Source organism: Tympanuchus pallidicinctus, unplaced genomic scaffold (assembly GCF_026119805.1).
Source record: "Tympanuchus pallidicinctus isolate F22 unplaced genomic scaffold, pur_lepc_1.0 scaffold2, whole genome shotgun sequence".
In the NCBI taxonomy this organism is placed as follows: domain Eukaryota; kingdom Metazoa; phylum Chordata; class Aves; order Galliformes; family Phasianidae; genus Tympanuchus; species Tympanuchus pallidicinctus.
In genome coordinates this window covers 26206664-26223571 of record NW_026294721.1, presented here as the reverse complement: position 1 = coordinate 26223571, position 16908 = coordinate 26206664, and the positions used below count along the sequence as shown (strand labels likewise).

The window sequence follows — 16908 nt, the reverse complement described above, 5'->3', positions numbered from 1 at the left end:
ACTGTGTGGAAGTGTAGGTCATGGTTTTGTCTTAAAACAGAAGAGTTACAAGTTATCTTCTCCTGCTTGAAGCCAAAGACTGTGTGCAAAGTTATGTAGTTGTTATAGCTAGTGTCCCCCAAAAGGGACTTTTCTCAGTAACGCCACGGATGTTACATTAATGCTGCAAAGAAATCTTTGGAGTGAATTGTTATGCTTTACAGCTGATAAAATGCATTCTGAGACCGTTACCATAGATGTTGATGTGTTCAGCACTGGTTATCTCAATAAAGAAACTTTCTGAATATGTAGAGTAGTACACTTTTCATAATAGATATTACAAGAGATAATCAGCAAATTGACCATAATTCCTGTCATTGCTGTTCTTATTCTCATTTCTTTTTTGATGTCTTGATCAAAGCCCAATGATAAATGCCCATAGAATTGATAGTGCTTGCATCAAACAGTAATGAAGCCAGAATGCATCTAACAATTGATGAAATAATTAACAGGTGCTTTCAGTGGAAGGCTCAATGAAATAACCGTAATATTCAATATTCCTTCCCCCCCTCCCCCTTTTTTTGGTAGGGTGTGTCAGAGAAGAAATATGCAGTTTTCTTCTGCTTATTTAACATGGGGATAGAGAACTAGCAGTGCTGGAAATATTGTCAAGGTAATTAAGATCCAACAGTGACTGATTCTGCTTGAAGGAAGTCTTATCAGGAAATATCAGCATTGTAGGAACTAATATAGCTATGTGAAGAAACAAAAAATAAAGATAACTATTTCTGACTTGCTATTGAACCTGCTGCTTCGAATACTGGTAGCATCATTTCACCGCATGTTACAGCCACCTTAACTTTCTATAAAATATTAAGTGTAATATTTATCTAAAATAAAATTTCTAATAAAATATTGCTGGCTGGCTTATTTTGCTTTACTTTTATGTCATATTTATATATAATTTATTAATTTTAATATGCACTAAATAGACTTTTTGACAATTCTTATTGATAGCAAGTTTTCTTTTGGTTCTTTGCCTTAGCTATACTATTCATTTCAGATTCCCGTTACTATTTATGTAATTTGTTAGAGTTTGTTCATCCTTCTTAAGCCTAAAGCTTAAGAAATTTGAAATTTTCTATCATAGAGATAATAGTGAAATAAAAAGTGGTGATGGAAATATTGCTTCCATATAATCCTTTGCTGGATATTGAAAAGTGCCACAAAAATGGAACCCAGAGCCTACTGCCATACTGGAGTGTACACATTTATGTCAGATTTCCTATAGAATCAGGTGAACTTATAATGGACTAGTTTAATTTGGAAGGGTTTGGTGTATTTTTTTTTTTCATTTTAGATTGTGGGTAGCATTTTATTTTGTAGTACAATGTATCTGTATTTAAAATGACATGTTTCCTGTTATACATCAAATGAATTAGAGTGATACTCCCTTTCTTCAGTCGTAGACATCTCAGGAACTGGAAATCCTCTAAAACATGTACATATATACAAGTTATCAGACTGACTGCAGTATGATTTTCTTTGTTTCTCAGCTATTTAGTAGAAAATTAAAACAATTTAAACTGTAGAGAAATGATCTCTCAATAGAGAATGGCAGGACAGAACTTGCAAATGTCTGGGTATACTTTGATTTGTACATTTCTTCCTAAAAAAATCTTCAACTTCTTCCTGGAGTAAAATGCTACTGTCTTTCAAGTTCTAGCACTTGAGAATAAAAAAGCATAATAAATACTTTCTTATTGCAGTATAGCAGAATAATGTGGTTTACATTTCCACACAAAAGAAAATGGAATACTGCTTTTCAACATTTAAAATAATGTGATGGACTATTGGATTTTCCTTAATGTCACAAATCCATTCAATAACTGATATACCTAGAAAACAAGAAATCATAGTTTGCGTGGATGGATAATCATTCCACCCTTACTGTTTTGGGTTTGGATTTTAAAACTTGCATTGGTTTCCTATATTTGTCATAGTAAAATCTTTCTGGGGGCTTTGCAACTGAGTAATATACTATTTTATTCATTGTTTCACAAGCTTAGTGTCTTAGGAGTGAAGCTGTAGGCATTTAACACGTTAACTTCCTCCCAGTGCATGTTGTGTTTTATTTTTAGTTGAGATGTTTGTATTTGAAGTACATTTAAAATTTTGTTTGATGTTTAAATCAGTTCCAGAAAAGTCATCACATCTTTTTTTTTCCCTGCTATTTAAATATTTGCTTCTGCTTTATCACTAAGCTTTTCTATGCATGACTGAGTCCTGCCATAATAAAAATTTCATGGTGCATTATATGAGGAAGTAAAACAAGGAGGTTATTTTTGTCTGGAGGCTATAGCAAAAATCACTGTGCATCTTTACCAGTACATGTGGCTCTCTGGAGGACTGCGTATTATTCTATTTAAATTACTATACGTAGCAGGTTTTCTGTGGCATTAAGCTAGATGATACACACAACCGATAAGAGGTCAGAGACCCAGTGAGCGTTTTTAAGGCAGGAAAGTGTAATGATATTGATCAAGGAAACAAATTAACATCTCTTACCAGCAGAATTAAATTTCTTCTCCACAAATTATTATGAGTACTTTGTTTAATGATGCACTGCACTGTATCTTTTGTACTGTAGATATATACCAAGAATATTCAGGTTTCATTTTTTTCTTATTTTTCTATTTTTTTTTTTAACCAAATAATTTCCAGAGTCCAACTCCTTTCCAGTTTTCTATAAAATGATAAAAGGAAACTAATGATACTTGCATGACACTTCTAAACTAAAAAGTGATGCTGAAGGTCAGTACTGTAGGGATAAAACTGACAAATTAAATCCATTATTTCTCTAATTACAATTGTTTCCACTTTAGATTTGAGATTAAAAAAAAAAAAAACAACCTACAAAAAAACCTGAATTTATAAGAAAATGGTATAAGATATTAAGAAATTCTTTACTCAGAAGGTGTTGAGGGACTGCCACAGACTGCCCAGAGCATCTCTGGATGCCACATCCGTGGAAGTGTTCAAGGCTAAATTGGTGGAAATTTGAGCAACCTGATCTAGAGGGAAGTGTCCCTGCCAATGCAAGGAGAGTATGATCTTTAGGGTCTCTGCCAAGCCAAGCCATTCTGTGATTCTATCTTTGCACTTCTTTAGTGTGTGTTTTCTATTTTTTTTTAACTTTGTGTTACCTGGAACTTTTTCATTAACTACATGAAATGATTTACTAATATACCAATATGGTTCTTATACATTTTTACCCTGGAAAGTAACTAATTTCCAAGGTTTATCTGTCTTCAGAACAAATCTTCTTTATTCACAGTTTTTGGAGAGCTGAATTATCTTTATTTATTTAGTCCTTTTATATATTAATCAAAACATTGGTTTAAATTTCTAATTTCCAGGAAAAAAAAATTATGATGATAAACTTCTAAATCCATATCAGTACCTGAATGAAAGGCATATTGTGGATCATCTTCATCATCATGTCCATTAAAGTGCAAGCTTAAGTTTATGTTGAGTGGCGGATTTAGTGACTCAGACCTATAATTATCCACCATGTTAACGCTGCAGACATCTGTTAATTTGCATTCATATGACTGACACTGATTTCATAGTATAGTCCTCTTATAGATCTAAAATTTCAGTGATTTTAACAAAGTTTTCTTTAAGTAGTTATCTCCTCTGACTAGTCTACCTTTGAACACTTTGAAACTGTTCTTTAGGCACTTCCTGTGGAAACAGTGGTGCAGCACATGCTAGAGATAAAATATTGGACTTGAATTGATACGAGTTAGACACTTGTTTTATTTGGTTCACACTTTAAGCTTGCAGCTACATATTTGATATCTAGGAAGTAAGGAATACAGATGTAAGTTCTTAGCTTCTCTATCACTCTTCTTATCTTTTAAATAAGAGAAGGAAAGTTTAGTTCACTTAAACTTTCATTATCCTGTCTTTGAAAATTTGATATCCAAGGTCTTTATTTACAATTGGAGCCTGAGCATAAGAAAACCTACGAGGCAAGGTTACCTTGAAAAATCTTTTAGTAAGGTCTAATCTCAGATCAGATCATTAACACTGAAAGTGTAAATTGCCTAAGCCTCAGCTAAGAAGACAAAAATAGGTTTGAGAGCACGCTCCCTTGCAAAGAGTGACATATTCTAAGTGAAAAGCCTCTTCTCCTCTACTGACTATAGAAAAGTGAAAAGGGCTCCTTAAAAATATACTCTGGCCATGCAGCTGTCTGCCAAGACAACCTCCCTTCCCAGAACAGAATTTTCCTGAGCTAATGATCTTCAAAGGACCATAAGGAAAGTGGAAATCAAATCAAGTGTTGAGAAAAAGGTTCTAAGCAGCTGCTTTTGTTGCCAGAAGCTCCCTTGATTGCATCACATGCACAGCTCAAACCAGTCACACTGAAGACAGTGTCTCACTGATAATTATAACACTTTATCTGGAAATATGGACAAGTCCAATAGCAAATTTCATCTGCCAGATTCCATAATGCAGAGATAATTAGGACATGAATGTGGTTGTAGGGTCCAGTGAGAGAAGAAGCAGACCTGAGCTCTTAGAAATTAGCTCAGAATAATTTCAGACTTTCCAGGGCACTGAGTACCAGTTAAGATTCATAATTATTGTGAAAACATCTGGGAAAAGTGTTACTTTCAGAGGATAGCCATGGATTAAAAGGAAAAGATTACAGGCCGTAGAAGATCAAAGTGCAAACTGAATGCATCATCCAGTTAAAAATAAATCTGTTTATATGGCTTCTTAACTCCTTTCTTTTTCTTCTTAAAATCTTTCAAGAATGGGAATAACTTTTATTGTCACACACCCTCACAAAAAGAAGTTAATTTAATCTAACAAGCTAAATACAAGAATGTCCAATAATGAAGGTCCAGGGAAAAATCTAAGAACAGAAGGATTGGGTAATGAATCTCCAAAATATCTTCCTAGCCTCTCATCATTTCTATCTAAGGCACTTACTCAGCTGTTTCCGAGAGGTGTGTACTGGTATTGGTTATACTTTTCTTACATCAGCTTTGGAGTTGATTTTCTTGCAGCTTTTGTGGATTCTGAAGAAGTTTAGGCCCCCTACTATGTTGGAATATTTATTTCTTGGGCTGAAACAAAACTTTCACAAATCAGAATTGAAGAAAAATTTTTTACAACATTACGTTTGAGCAAACATATATAATTGAAAGCTGAAAAAAAAAAGTCTACATATCTCAAAAAGTTTGTGCTTTCAAAATTGCCTTCAAAAAATAGTAAGAGAAGAAATGATGTGTTATATGACCTTGCCTTGCAGTGCACTCTTTTTTTTTTTTCTTTTTTTTTCTTTTTTTTTTTTTTCGCTTTTTGGCAATAATGATATTTGTTACATTCAAAGGTATTCATGGCTGTATTTGGAAAAGTTTTGGTAAATGTAATCCAAATTCTTCAAGTTGTACAGCTTAATAGAATTATGTAGAATAGTGTTGATGAGGTAGTTAAAAAAGTATTCAAAATTATATATAATGAATATATGAAAAGAATAATAAAACAGGTTTGTATAAAGTTTTTGAATTTTTGACTCTGTCTTACCCTCAATAACTAAAGCCCAGTTTTTATAAATTAGGTTCAATTCTGATTTCTAAACAAGGGATTCTATGCTCTCAGGATTTAGGCTTAAAAAGAGAATTACTGTGATTCATTTTAACAAAAATTAGAACTCTAAAAAAATGATTATATTTGACAGAACTCCCCTCTCAACATGCATGCTTAGTTCTGACTTAATTCTACCTCAATACTTTTTTCTCTCATTTATTGTCTTATACATGTTTCCCAGGATAGCCCACTGGTCTTACAGTCTGACAGAAATGTAACAGTGAATGCGAGAAATCACATGGGACAGTTAACTGGACAACTGACAGTAGGTGAGTGTTCTTTATTGACTGTTATGTATATGAGTTTAGATTTATGAATAGCTTAATTAAAACAGAGGATAAAATACTGGAATCAGAAAAAATCTTGTCACCATATACCAAAAAGAAACAGTGGATCATAGAAGTATAATTAGCATTAGCTGAAGGCAGAGAAAGTAGGAATGGACATACGTAGTTAAAACATAGCTTAATGAGAAAAGATTGGTTTTTTAGACAGATGTAATAAAACAAAAAAGTTAGCAACAACTTCAAAGGGAAAATAGCCATTATTTTCTTACAAGTTCTGTCATTTTTCCATTGTTTCAGTGGAAATTTGGTTTGTTCCCATTATTCTTACAATATATTTGTACTATCATGTATTGAAAATCATTTGAAGTATCAGAATGGAAAAAACAAAACAGAAACTCAAATGCTTTCCTAGTCACCAGAACATATATATGGAAATCATACTGCCTGTCATCAGTCTCTGATATTTTGCAAAGTATAAAATATTACCCAATCAACATTCTAAATGAAATAAAAATAAAAAATCTGTTATTTGTTTCCTGTAGATTTTTGTTTTGGTTCTTCTTTAAATTTATTTATTCCCTGCCTTTATTACTTTCAACAGTTTATAAAAATTTTTGTACCAGTACAAGTAACAAGTAAGTACAAGTACCAGTACAAAGTCATAAAACAATGCATATTGACTGGGAACACAATGAAATGTATACCAATATGTAACATACTAAAGTATGTATAAATTTAAGGAGATATCCCCCCCCCCCCCCCCTTTTTTTTTTTTTTTTTTTTTCTATTTTATTCTTCACTTCTTGGTTAAGCTCTGTTTATCTACCCTTTTTCCTCCTAAATCAAGGGCGTGCTGACTGGTAAAGTTTTAAGTTAAACTCTAGTTGTGGTCTACACTGAGCTTTCATTTCAGCTGAAAACTGTAGCTTCGTGTTGCAAAAAAACCTTGTAGAACAAGACACCATCTGCACTGATTTTCCTCAATAACCACATCAAAAGAGTGTACAGAGGTAAGCAGGCTAACTAGCAGATACAGATGAGGAAACTTAAGCAAACACCTGTTCCAGCCATATTGTACTTGCCAGTGTGTTTATGGAACACAGTTCCATTTCATCTGGTAGCTGTATTAATAAACCTTCCACTTTATCTAATTGCTGAAGAGTTGCCTGTGGCAGATAGTCACTTTGACTGAAATACGTAAGATGCTCTTACTGCTGGCACCATTCTTGCTGAGTGATTCTAACAATGAACAGTGATTTTATCTAAAGATGTCACAATAGATAATAATATTATAAAAACAAAAAGGCCTGATGAAAGCATGTTCTTTTTTACAGTCATTACAGTGAACACCTGTAAGCTTCTTAATGGGTTTGCAGAAGGTGCAGAGTCTGGGAAGGGGGAGTTTGCTAAATTACAATATTGTATTGACTTTATTCCTCATCTTCCTATTTTTCTCATAATGGTTATATTGCCTTTATTTTTACCTATATGAACATTCTTACTTTTACATAAATTCCTCATATAATATTGAATACATACAAAGTTATTTCTTATTGTGAAATTTATAATGTAACATTTGTTGGTTTAGGCACACGTAACTACCAGAGTACAATCAGTTAAAGGCTGAACATTCTGCTATTGGAAATCAAAGAAATTAATGGGCACCTAATGTTCAAAATATGTTGTTCCTATCTCCCTTGCAAAACCTTCTGTTGTGTAAAGCAGAGAAGAGACAGGCAAATTCTTGATTTTATGATGATTTTATATTGATTTTATAAGATAAAGCTTTTCAAATAACTAGTCAGATTTGGTGACTCTTCCATTTACCACAAAATTTCTGTTGTGTATTCAAGTTTTTTGGTTTTGCTTTTTCTTTAGAAAATTTCCTTGTTTACTTGCTGTGTTCCATCATGTGGGTTATTGGGGCAGAAATAATTGTGCATTCAAAGTAACAGGTGTGTAACCTTCTAGAAGTAGAAACAGTCCCTTTCCTCCTTATCTAAATTACATATGCCAGTCACCTGTGCCCAGCTTTGCTTACACCCTACCACTTAGCAAATCCTACTACTCCTTCACTTCCAAAGTGACTGAAATAACTGTGATGTTCCTTTTGCAAACACTTCAGTTCCTATATTCCCTTTGTAAACACCTCAGTCCATTTTATTGTAGATATCTTTTGTCATCACTCTTCTTTCCTTTAAAGAGAAATTTGCCTACCTGTACTCCCGAAACAAAAGTGAATCTTCAAAAATCTACAATATATTAAACAATCCACTTGTATTATTTTTACATTAAAAAAATGCTCTCTTAAAAAAGTGGTGCAATCAGATTATGAATAGCTGTTAAAGAGACATATCACCCAAAGTTTGCTATTGAGTTATCCCTTTCTCAGGATTTTCTGAATTTGTATTCCTCAACTAAAATAGGAAGAAAAAATAGTTCCTTCAAAATTTTCCTTTCAGGGATTTTCTCATTAATCGGACTCTTCTCATTTTGGCAAAGGTTTTTATTTGTTCATTAATTCTCTCTCTCTTCCTTTTCTATTCTAAGAAAACACAGAATTCCTAATTTCTATGCTAAATTATTTGTATAGCTTGCTATTGCTTACTAGTTTTGAATTGTTTATTTAATTTTCTGAGAAACAATTCTGTTATTTAGTGTTTTCCCTTGTTTTACCAGCTAGTTACCTGTTGATTGAGAGAATAATTAGATAATTGACACAGCCTAAGATGATTAACTTTGATTGTATAACTGTTATAGTGTTTCTTATGAAAGTTTATGGCCAGCATAGGAAGTATAGTATTTAAATTCCAATACGTTTCAAGTATAGGAATATAAACAATTTATCATGTGTTGAAAGTGTAACTCATCTGTTATTTTTAGAGCTTTAAAACTGAGGTAAATTTGTGGTTTTCTAGTGCAGGTTGGTTATCTTGTACTTACCGCAGGGTAAAGGACCTCTTTCTACTGCGGACATTACCATGAATGTGGTAGGATGAGTAATGCCTGAGAGGCCATATGGCCTTAAGTGTCCTCCTGGCAAAGCATGTGAGAAAAGCCAAGAACCAGTCAGAAAACCAGCCACATTGCTCAAAACAGTTGAAATGTCCAGCTGGAATCTGAGTCTCATCCCTTCTCATAACTGGGCATTCTCATTACTGGGCAATGTGATCTTATCTGTTTCTGTCTGTCTAATCTCTAGAAAAGTCTTAAAAACCATCTGGGCTATGAAAAGTTTTTTGTGCAGCTCACATAAGGTATGTTTAGTTATATTATTAGTGGATTTAGCTGAGATATCATGATAAACTACTACCATTAAGTAGTTGTCTTGATGTGTGGGATTAGGAAAATAAGAAGCTCTGAAAATTGGTCAAAACTTCTACCCTTTTGCCAACACTTTATTGGTCTTGCCAAAGTAGCCTTTTAAAGATTAACATGTTATTTAATTGAAATTTATCTCTTTTTTTTTCTGCACTTCTCTGTTAAAGTCAGCTGGCAATAATATAAAGCCTTCCACCTTGTTTGTTTTGCTTCAGCTTCGAAAAGTAGTAATAGTTAATGGACTAGTTAAAAAAAAAATTGTTGCTAAAACTTGTCCAGTTTTTACTTCTGTTTCATTTGTAAGTTAGTTTCATGTATATTTGATATTCAACATGGGCTGTTGTCACTAACCTTTGCATTAACTCATTGGAAAATAATGCTTTTTTAAAACTTTCTTTACATAATTAAGTCACGGAAGTATTAAATACACAATATCACCAATGGCTCATATTTCAATTTGCATCTGAGTAACAAGATCTATTTGAAAAAGTCACATATTTTACATAATATTTTAGAATGCTTTAAGTCATTCAGTCATTATTATTTTAAGCAATATTGGTCATATCTTAGTTATATGTGATGTGCAGACATAACACAACATTGCTATTTAATATTTAAAATATTCTATGATTCTAAATATAATCTTGCATCTTGCTTATGAACTCTCAGATGAACAGGTGCTATAAAAAGAGTGGTAAGCTTTTTTCTGTTACTTATTAGGCCCAAATAGTAATCTTCTCTGATAATCAGTGCCATTGTTTAACCTAGAAGCTCCTTCTTCTGTGTACAAGAGCATACAATGTCAGTTGATACATCAAGAATTCTGCATTTCCCCAGGAACGGAAATGCAAGCTGTAGTAAGACAGCATTTAAATTTTGTGCAATTTCAGCTTGGTACTTTCTGAGGTGAGAGCACATATTTGTTGTTGGTTCTAAACAGCAATAGCAAAGTTCTCTACTATGCATAAAAGATCCTTTTTTTTTTTTTTTTAACTACTATCTGTAGTAGCACAAATCACACAGTCTTCACAAATCTTAAAAATAATAGTTTTCCTGATGAAATACTGAGTTCAGAAACTAAAACTTTTCTGTAGTAGTGCTTTGACTCAACTTCTTTTCTTTGCCTTTACCTGAGACCAGTAAATCTATTTTTACCTAGTATACAAAGTACAGATTATGTTAGTAGGTATCTGAAGATGCACTGATCAAATGAAAACAATATCTGCAACTGACAAACAAAAAGAAAAACATGCACAGTTATTTTCATACTAGTCTGATACTTATCTTTATAATATTTGTGATATTTGTATATTCTGTTTTTGAAACACCAAATACCTGGTCTCCAGTGTGTTTTTCTTTCAGTAATCTAGATTTGATAAGAAAAGGCCAAGCACATGGAGGAAAAGATGCCTTCTCAAAGTCAGGATGAGTTCCTAAGGTTTGATAGCCTTAAAGTCATATGCAAGGAGGTTTATTTTACTTTTTCTTCTGCAGTTGTCCTTGGCTCTGTGCAGCACTTTTACGCAGCAACTTAAATATTGGCGTGCTATCTATCACTACTCTCTTCATAAAAATCCTAAACACAGCATCATAAGAGCATCTAAAAGAAAATTAACTCTATACTAGCCAAAACCATTACATTATTCTATCTCATTGCATGTTAAATGTAAGGGTGAATATTTCCACTATTTCCAGATGAAAATTAGGAAAAAAAAATGATATTTTGTATTTGTCCTTAAATATCTAAATTCTCCGTCTTTAAAAAAAAGAAAAAAAACTATTTTTCTGAATAGTGGACAGGCAATTCTGTGCAGTGGTTGGATTAAATGTAGAAGTGTTTGAGCGGAAAGAGGTCATTAATGGTTTGCATGGTGGTACAGAAGTGTTAGTGTTTAAATATTAATTCATTGCCATCTGTCATGCTGTTTTTACCCATGCACTGTTGGCCAATACAGGAAGCATAACTACTACCCAAATGTTCTGAGCAGGAAAAAGTAATTTCCTTTTATGAGAGAAAAATCTCCAAAGAAAAAAATAATAGGCATTATTCGTTGGTATCTAGGTTTTGAGGGATACAGCATATATCTTCAAAAGATGGCACTAATTATTTGTCCTAAGCTGTATTAACTGCTAATATATCATTTAACTGCAAAAGCATGTGCTGTGCATTTGTCTTGACATTCACAAGGCTGCTGCTGTGTGCTAAGCATTATTAAATTACCTACAGCATCTGGCCCTTTAACAAGTCCCTGACAGGACATTAAGATTTTATTTTAACTCCCTTTTTTTTTTTTTTTAAAACTTTCCCTGATGTTCAGACAGCTCAATAATATTAGTAAGAATATATTATTCTAACTAGGAATGATTTAGGTGAAGAACAAAAAAAAAGGACAAATAAATGTGAAGTCATTTTTAATTTAATTGAAAAAACATATAAAATGAATAAATGAATGATATTCAAATGATGTTCAAATAAGAAAGTCAATAGCATGCTGCTGTTGTTGAAGATGTTGAGTTAGCAGAAAGAGTTATCAAAAATATGGGTGAGGAGTAATGTCATTCAAGACTTGGAGTCATTTTTCAGCTTAGATTTTTAGCAGATGTCTTACTGAGTCATCTATGATAAATTAACCTCAATTTCTAACTTCAAAAGAGGTTTATATAAGTAGGTAGTAGGTGGTAAAGTTTGGAAATGTTTGTCACAGAAAATCACAAACCCCAGAGTATAAAGTCCTAGTTTACACCTATTACCAGACTATGGCATTTCCAATTCTGTATTATCCCAATAATAGATTTTTAATTGTGCCATCTCTAGATGTACAGGGTGTCTTGATAAAACTTACCTCAGACACAGAAAGGACTTTTAAATGCATACATAGTATAGACTTTCGAGATTTCTGTAACAAATTAATATACCTCTGAAAAGGCTTTTATTTTCCTTGGGTTATTCTTAGGAGATAAATATTGCAGTTGCAGCTGAATGATGAAAAGATGGCATTGTATGATTAGGGTTGATTAGCTACGTATTCAGAAATTTCTTCTAGATGTCTTTCTGCCATGAAAAACTTTCAATAGATCTGATGTTAATTAGTCACCTGGAATAGTCACTTCTCTTTGAATCGCTAACATCAGTTAGAGATCAAAGTAACACAGAGTGAGCGTATTTTACAAATCAAAACTAAGGACTGCATTTACCTTAAAAGAAGTTACTCCAACTTACAGTTTTAAAACTTCATGAGTTGTCATTGGTGAATATAAGGACAGATGATTTATTTGGAGAAGCTGTTTTGTTGCTCTTATCTCCCATGGGTTATCAAGGCATCTGGGATCCTAAAGTTGTTTCAGTTGACACTGAAAGTTCCTACCTATTTTGCTTCTAGAAAGGAGAAAGCAGTTTTCTGTTATGGAAGAGAATGCTGTGATGTCTCTGACATTCACCTATCTTTTAAGAAGGAAAGGGAAATCTGCTAATCATCTTCTTTAATTTGATTTTTTTGGATTTGTTTTTCTTCTGTTGTTCGTTTTATTCCATATTTTACTTTATGTGAGCTTTCATTTATACTACTTATCATTTAAGTATACTAATGGGTATGTAGATCATGAGGTGGAGAGAACCAACATCTGCCACTTCATATCCTAGAAGTGTCATTAGATTTGTTTTATTATTTTATGGAAAACTGAAAAGGAAATAAATGCTGTGGGAACTGCGGAGGGGGGGGGGAGGGGGGGGGGTGGAGGGATACAAAAACAAACAAAAAACCCAACACAAAACAAAAAAAGCAACACTTTATATGGTTGCCCACAGCAGAAAACATGATACGGGGCATCACCAAGCAAAATATACATAACCACAAAATTTATGGGGAAGAGATTCACCTCTGCTGGTTGGAGAAATCTGAGCTGGGTAGAAAGCTATGATGACTGCACGTGCCCACAGTACAGTGAAAGAAACCATTATCTGCTACCCAGGATTTGTGCTTCCATCTTCAAAGTTATATTTTAATTGTAATATTGACTTCAGAAAGCAAAACTTTAAAAACATGAATTTCAGTTCACACAGTTTTTGCTTGAAATTTTATCTGCTTTTGTCTTAATGCTATTTACAGTATTATAACTCTCTGTATCCATATGCATCTGGTTTAATAATAGTTTCAATTATGAGTCTATTGCACAACAAGCATATGTTTATAACAGTATATATGATATATGGATGTGTATAAAATATACATCATCTATATGATTTAAATGAATTACATTTTGCAGAATTGTAATTATTTAATTATTAAACTTTATAGAACTTAAACAGCAAGTAAATAATTCTTCCTGACACAAAACAACAAGAAAACTTGGTGTAGTTTTGCCTTAATTCAAATTAAATATATAGAGAAGTAGACTACATATTCAGTTTGAAGTCCATTTATCAGTGCAGCCTGAAAGTTTTTTGGATGGTCAAATGTTTGATATAAGTTACATTTCAGTAAAGAATCTGGAGATTAGATTTTCTTCCATGTTTCTGTGAACTGATGTATTCATTATTAAAGGAGATACAGTCATCTGGATAATCTGAAAATAAGCATAGTGGATAGTTTGCTCTACAAGTTGGAGCTGTAAAATTTTAGGTTTGCTTTCTTCATACAGAGAGATGATTCTCTCTTTGTAGGTACTAGTATTAGAAATTAGTATTAGAAATTCAGAAATTGTAGATTTGTAAAGTGTTTTTGGAAACATAGCAAGGTGCATTATGGCTGAGAAGATAAAACAATACTGTACTGCATGTGCAACTGATTACTCTTATTTCAACTGGGAAATGAAAATGTAATGAAACAGAATTCCATTTTGATAGCATTGATTACTCTGTAGACAGTTTAACTTTTCCAAACCATTTCATAACAGTCACATCTGGTTCCACATCAAAGAGATTAAGTTAACATGTATTAATTTTTTTTTTTGTAATCTCTCAAGTGGCTTGAATATACTAACCATTCTTCCAGCAGTAAGCAATACTAAGCGATGCACTGTTAATACCTGATTGCAACATGAAGTAAAAGCATAAAAAACTAGAACTAATCTTGTAAGGGTAGTTTGGACTACTCGTATTTCTTAACAGAAAGATTATTTTTTTAATAGCTGATTTTGCAAAATAAGGCCTGATATTGCAGTTCTTCACCTCAAATTAGCTATCACATTTTTTTGTATTTCTTCTTATATATTTTGTAAATGTACTTTTATATATTAAACTGAAAAATTTGACAAAATGAAAGTAAACCAATGATCCAGATAAATAAAACTGAAATAATACATGTGGATTTCTTTGTCACTGATGCTTTCTGCTAAATTTTTACCTATTTATACTGATAAGTTTCAGGTGTACATTTGAAATTTAATTAGGAATTAATGAGAAAATCGATAGATAATTATTTCCTGAAATCTTGAATTTTTTTTAATGCTCGTTATGCTTTATTCTGTTCATCACTTTAAAACACTACTTTCAGAATAAAGTATGCTTTCACCAATTAATAAAATAAAGTAATTTTAAAAAGTAATTTAGCAGACAAAACATGAAGAATAAAGATAATGCCTATATATTACAAAGCACTTGAGATTTGGTACATCCCATAGGTCTATTTGATTTCATAATTATGTTAGATCTTTTGAGCTTTGAGTCATTTGGCACTTTTCTGTCATAGAATCTGAAATAAATTGTGATGTCTCTCTTTTTTGTTGTCATTCTTTTTTTTTTATTCTGCTATTCAAATTTGCAATAGAACTGAATGAGAAATATCATTATCCTCTGCACTGAGAATCTGATTTTCATGGTGTAGTCTCCTCTTTTATTTATCCTTTTCTTTTCCCATTTGAAAGAAGAAACACTTCAGGCTGAACTAACCTCTGAAAGCACTGTATGAACTGACATTTCATCAAGTTCACAGAGTTTGAGTACATCATGAATTCTTGTGTTATCTTCCACACGATACTGAAATAGATGTTTTGCGCAGTTCTTTTAAATTTAAACTTGGTGTAAAATAATGAAAAAGTTACTCTATATATTAATTTAACATTACTTTACAATAAAAACTGTTTACCAGCCTAACAGAAAGGAAACTATTTGACAAAATCCTCACATATGCGTTTATGGTACTCTGTGCATGCAGATGAATACTTTTGTTTTTACAAAATATCTTAGGTAAACCATTCACTTTCCTTTCAGGAGCTGATGCTGTGGAGGCCCAGTGTAAGAGATTTGAAGTAAGGGCAAGTGAAGGTGGAAAAGTATTATTTTCTGCAGATGAAGATGAGATAGTCATTGGAGCTGACAGACTGAAGGTAACAGGTATGTTAATTGTAAGGTTTCTAAATGAATGTTAGTCCTCTCCCTCTCTTCTTATTCCCTTATTGACCAAAAGATATTGCAGAATTCAAAAGGTGAATTCCTACAAAGGCAGATTTGAATTTTAACTCTGCTTGACCAGCAAATGGTAAAAATTACCCTCAACACAGACATTTGGTTTTATATGTTACTGTTAATAAAGCATTTTTCTGTGGTTGCTATATCATCTGATTAGGTAATGCTGCTTCACAGTGGTAAAAGCTTTTGTTCTTTATCGTGATATTGATAGTTCTGTATTTGAAATACTAGTTCCAACTTATGTGTGAATTAAGGGTTTGTACTCTACTATACTTTAGAAGTCTTGACTGAATTGTAGTACGCAAAATACTTGCCTTGACTTCAACATTTGTTCAACAGAACAAAAATAAAATTGTCACTGATATTTTACTGTCATCATTACATGCATACATATATGGGTAAGTTACATGTTTGATATTAGACGTGTTAACTTAAAAAAAAAAAAAAAAAAAAAAAGGTTAGATTTGTTTTAAATAAATGCAAATGTTCCAGGAACACCAGGAATAGGACAAAAGTACACTCAGGAAGGCCAGGGTCAAACTGAGACTGAATTTTCTTTATAAGCCTTAGAATAAATTAGATTGTTGCTTGCCAGTATTTGGGGGTAAATTTTCTTACGCAAAATCACAGAATTGCAGGGCTTAGAAGGGACCTCAAGAGATCATTGAGTGCAACCCTTCTGCTAAAGCAGGTCTCCTACAATAGGTCACACAGGGTCTTGAATATCTCCATGGAAGGAAACTCCACTGCATCTGTTGACAACCTGTTCCAGTGCTCCAGTATTTATTCACTCTTCTCTGATCTCTGTTGATCTTCTCTGGCCACAGGATTTTTTCAGTACTAAACAAAAAGAACAAACTTTCACAAGCTGACAGTTTAGTGATGCCACAGTATCCAATACTAAATTGTATATATTGTCCATATTTGTATTTATGAAAAGGATAAATGAGCGTTTGTTGAGTCAATAGCATTCTTTATAGTTAGTACATTTAAAATAAGTCTTTTGTTTTAATAATAAAATGTAAGAGAATAACGAGAATAATGTGAGAGGAAGAAGATAGTCATTGGAACCCTATCAAGACTCATGCTCGATCAGAATTTTAAATTCTGTGAAAGTTAATCTTAAACATACAGTTGACACAGTGGATTTCAAAGTGTCTACCATAAGTTACAAAATAAAATGTCTAACATATGGCACAGAGGATGAGATTTCCTGCCATTAAGAAATCTGATCATGTACTGTGGTTG

The 16908-nt window shown here is 32.7% G+C and overlaps 1 protein-coding gene and 1 long non-coding RNA gene across 5 annotated transcripts in view; one reads left to right on the top strand and one right to left on the bottom strand.

The window, feature by feature from the left end:
- LOC128080325 (uncharacterized) overlaps positions 1-16908 on the bottom strand; it is a 987521-nt gene that overhangs the window by 728862 nt on the left and 241751 nt on the right. The gene's annotated exons all lie outside the window — the stretch shown is intronic.
- SGCZ (sarcoglycan zeta) overlaps positions 1-16908 on the top strand; it is a 335417-nt gene that overhangs the window by 273800 nt on the left and 44709 nt on the right. For all 4 annotated transcript variants that reach the window (XR_008206602.1, XR_008206600.1, XR_008206601.1 and 1 more), the window contains exons 4-5: positions 5828-5915; positions 15463-15585. Coding sequence is in view for 1 of the 4 variants with exons in the window: in XM_052682407.1 (XP_052538367.1) it covers positions 5828-5915; positions 15463-15585 (211 nt within the window). In the remaining 3 variants the exon portion in view is untranslated. The remainder of the gene's footprint in view (positions 1-5827; positions 5916-15462; positions 15586-16908) is intronic.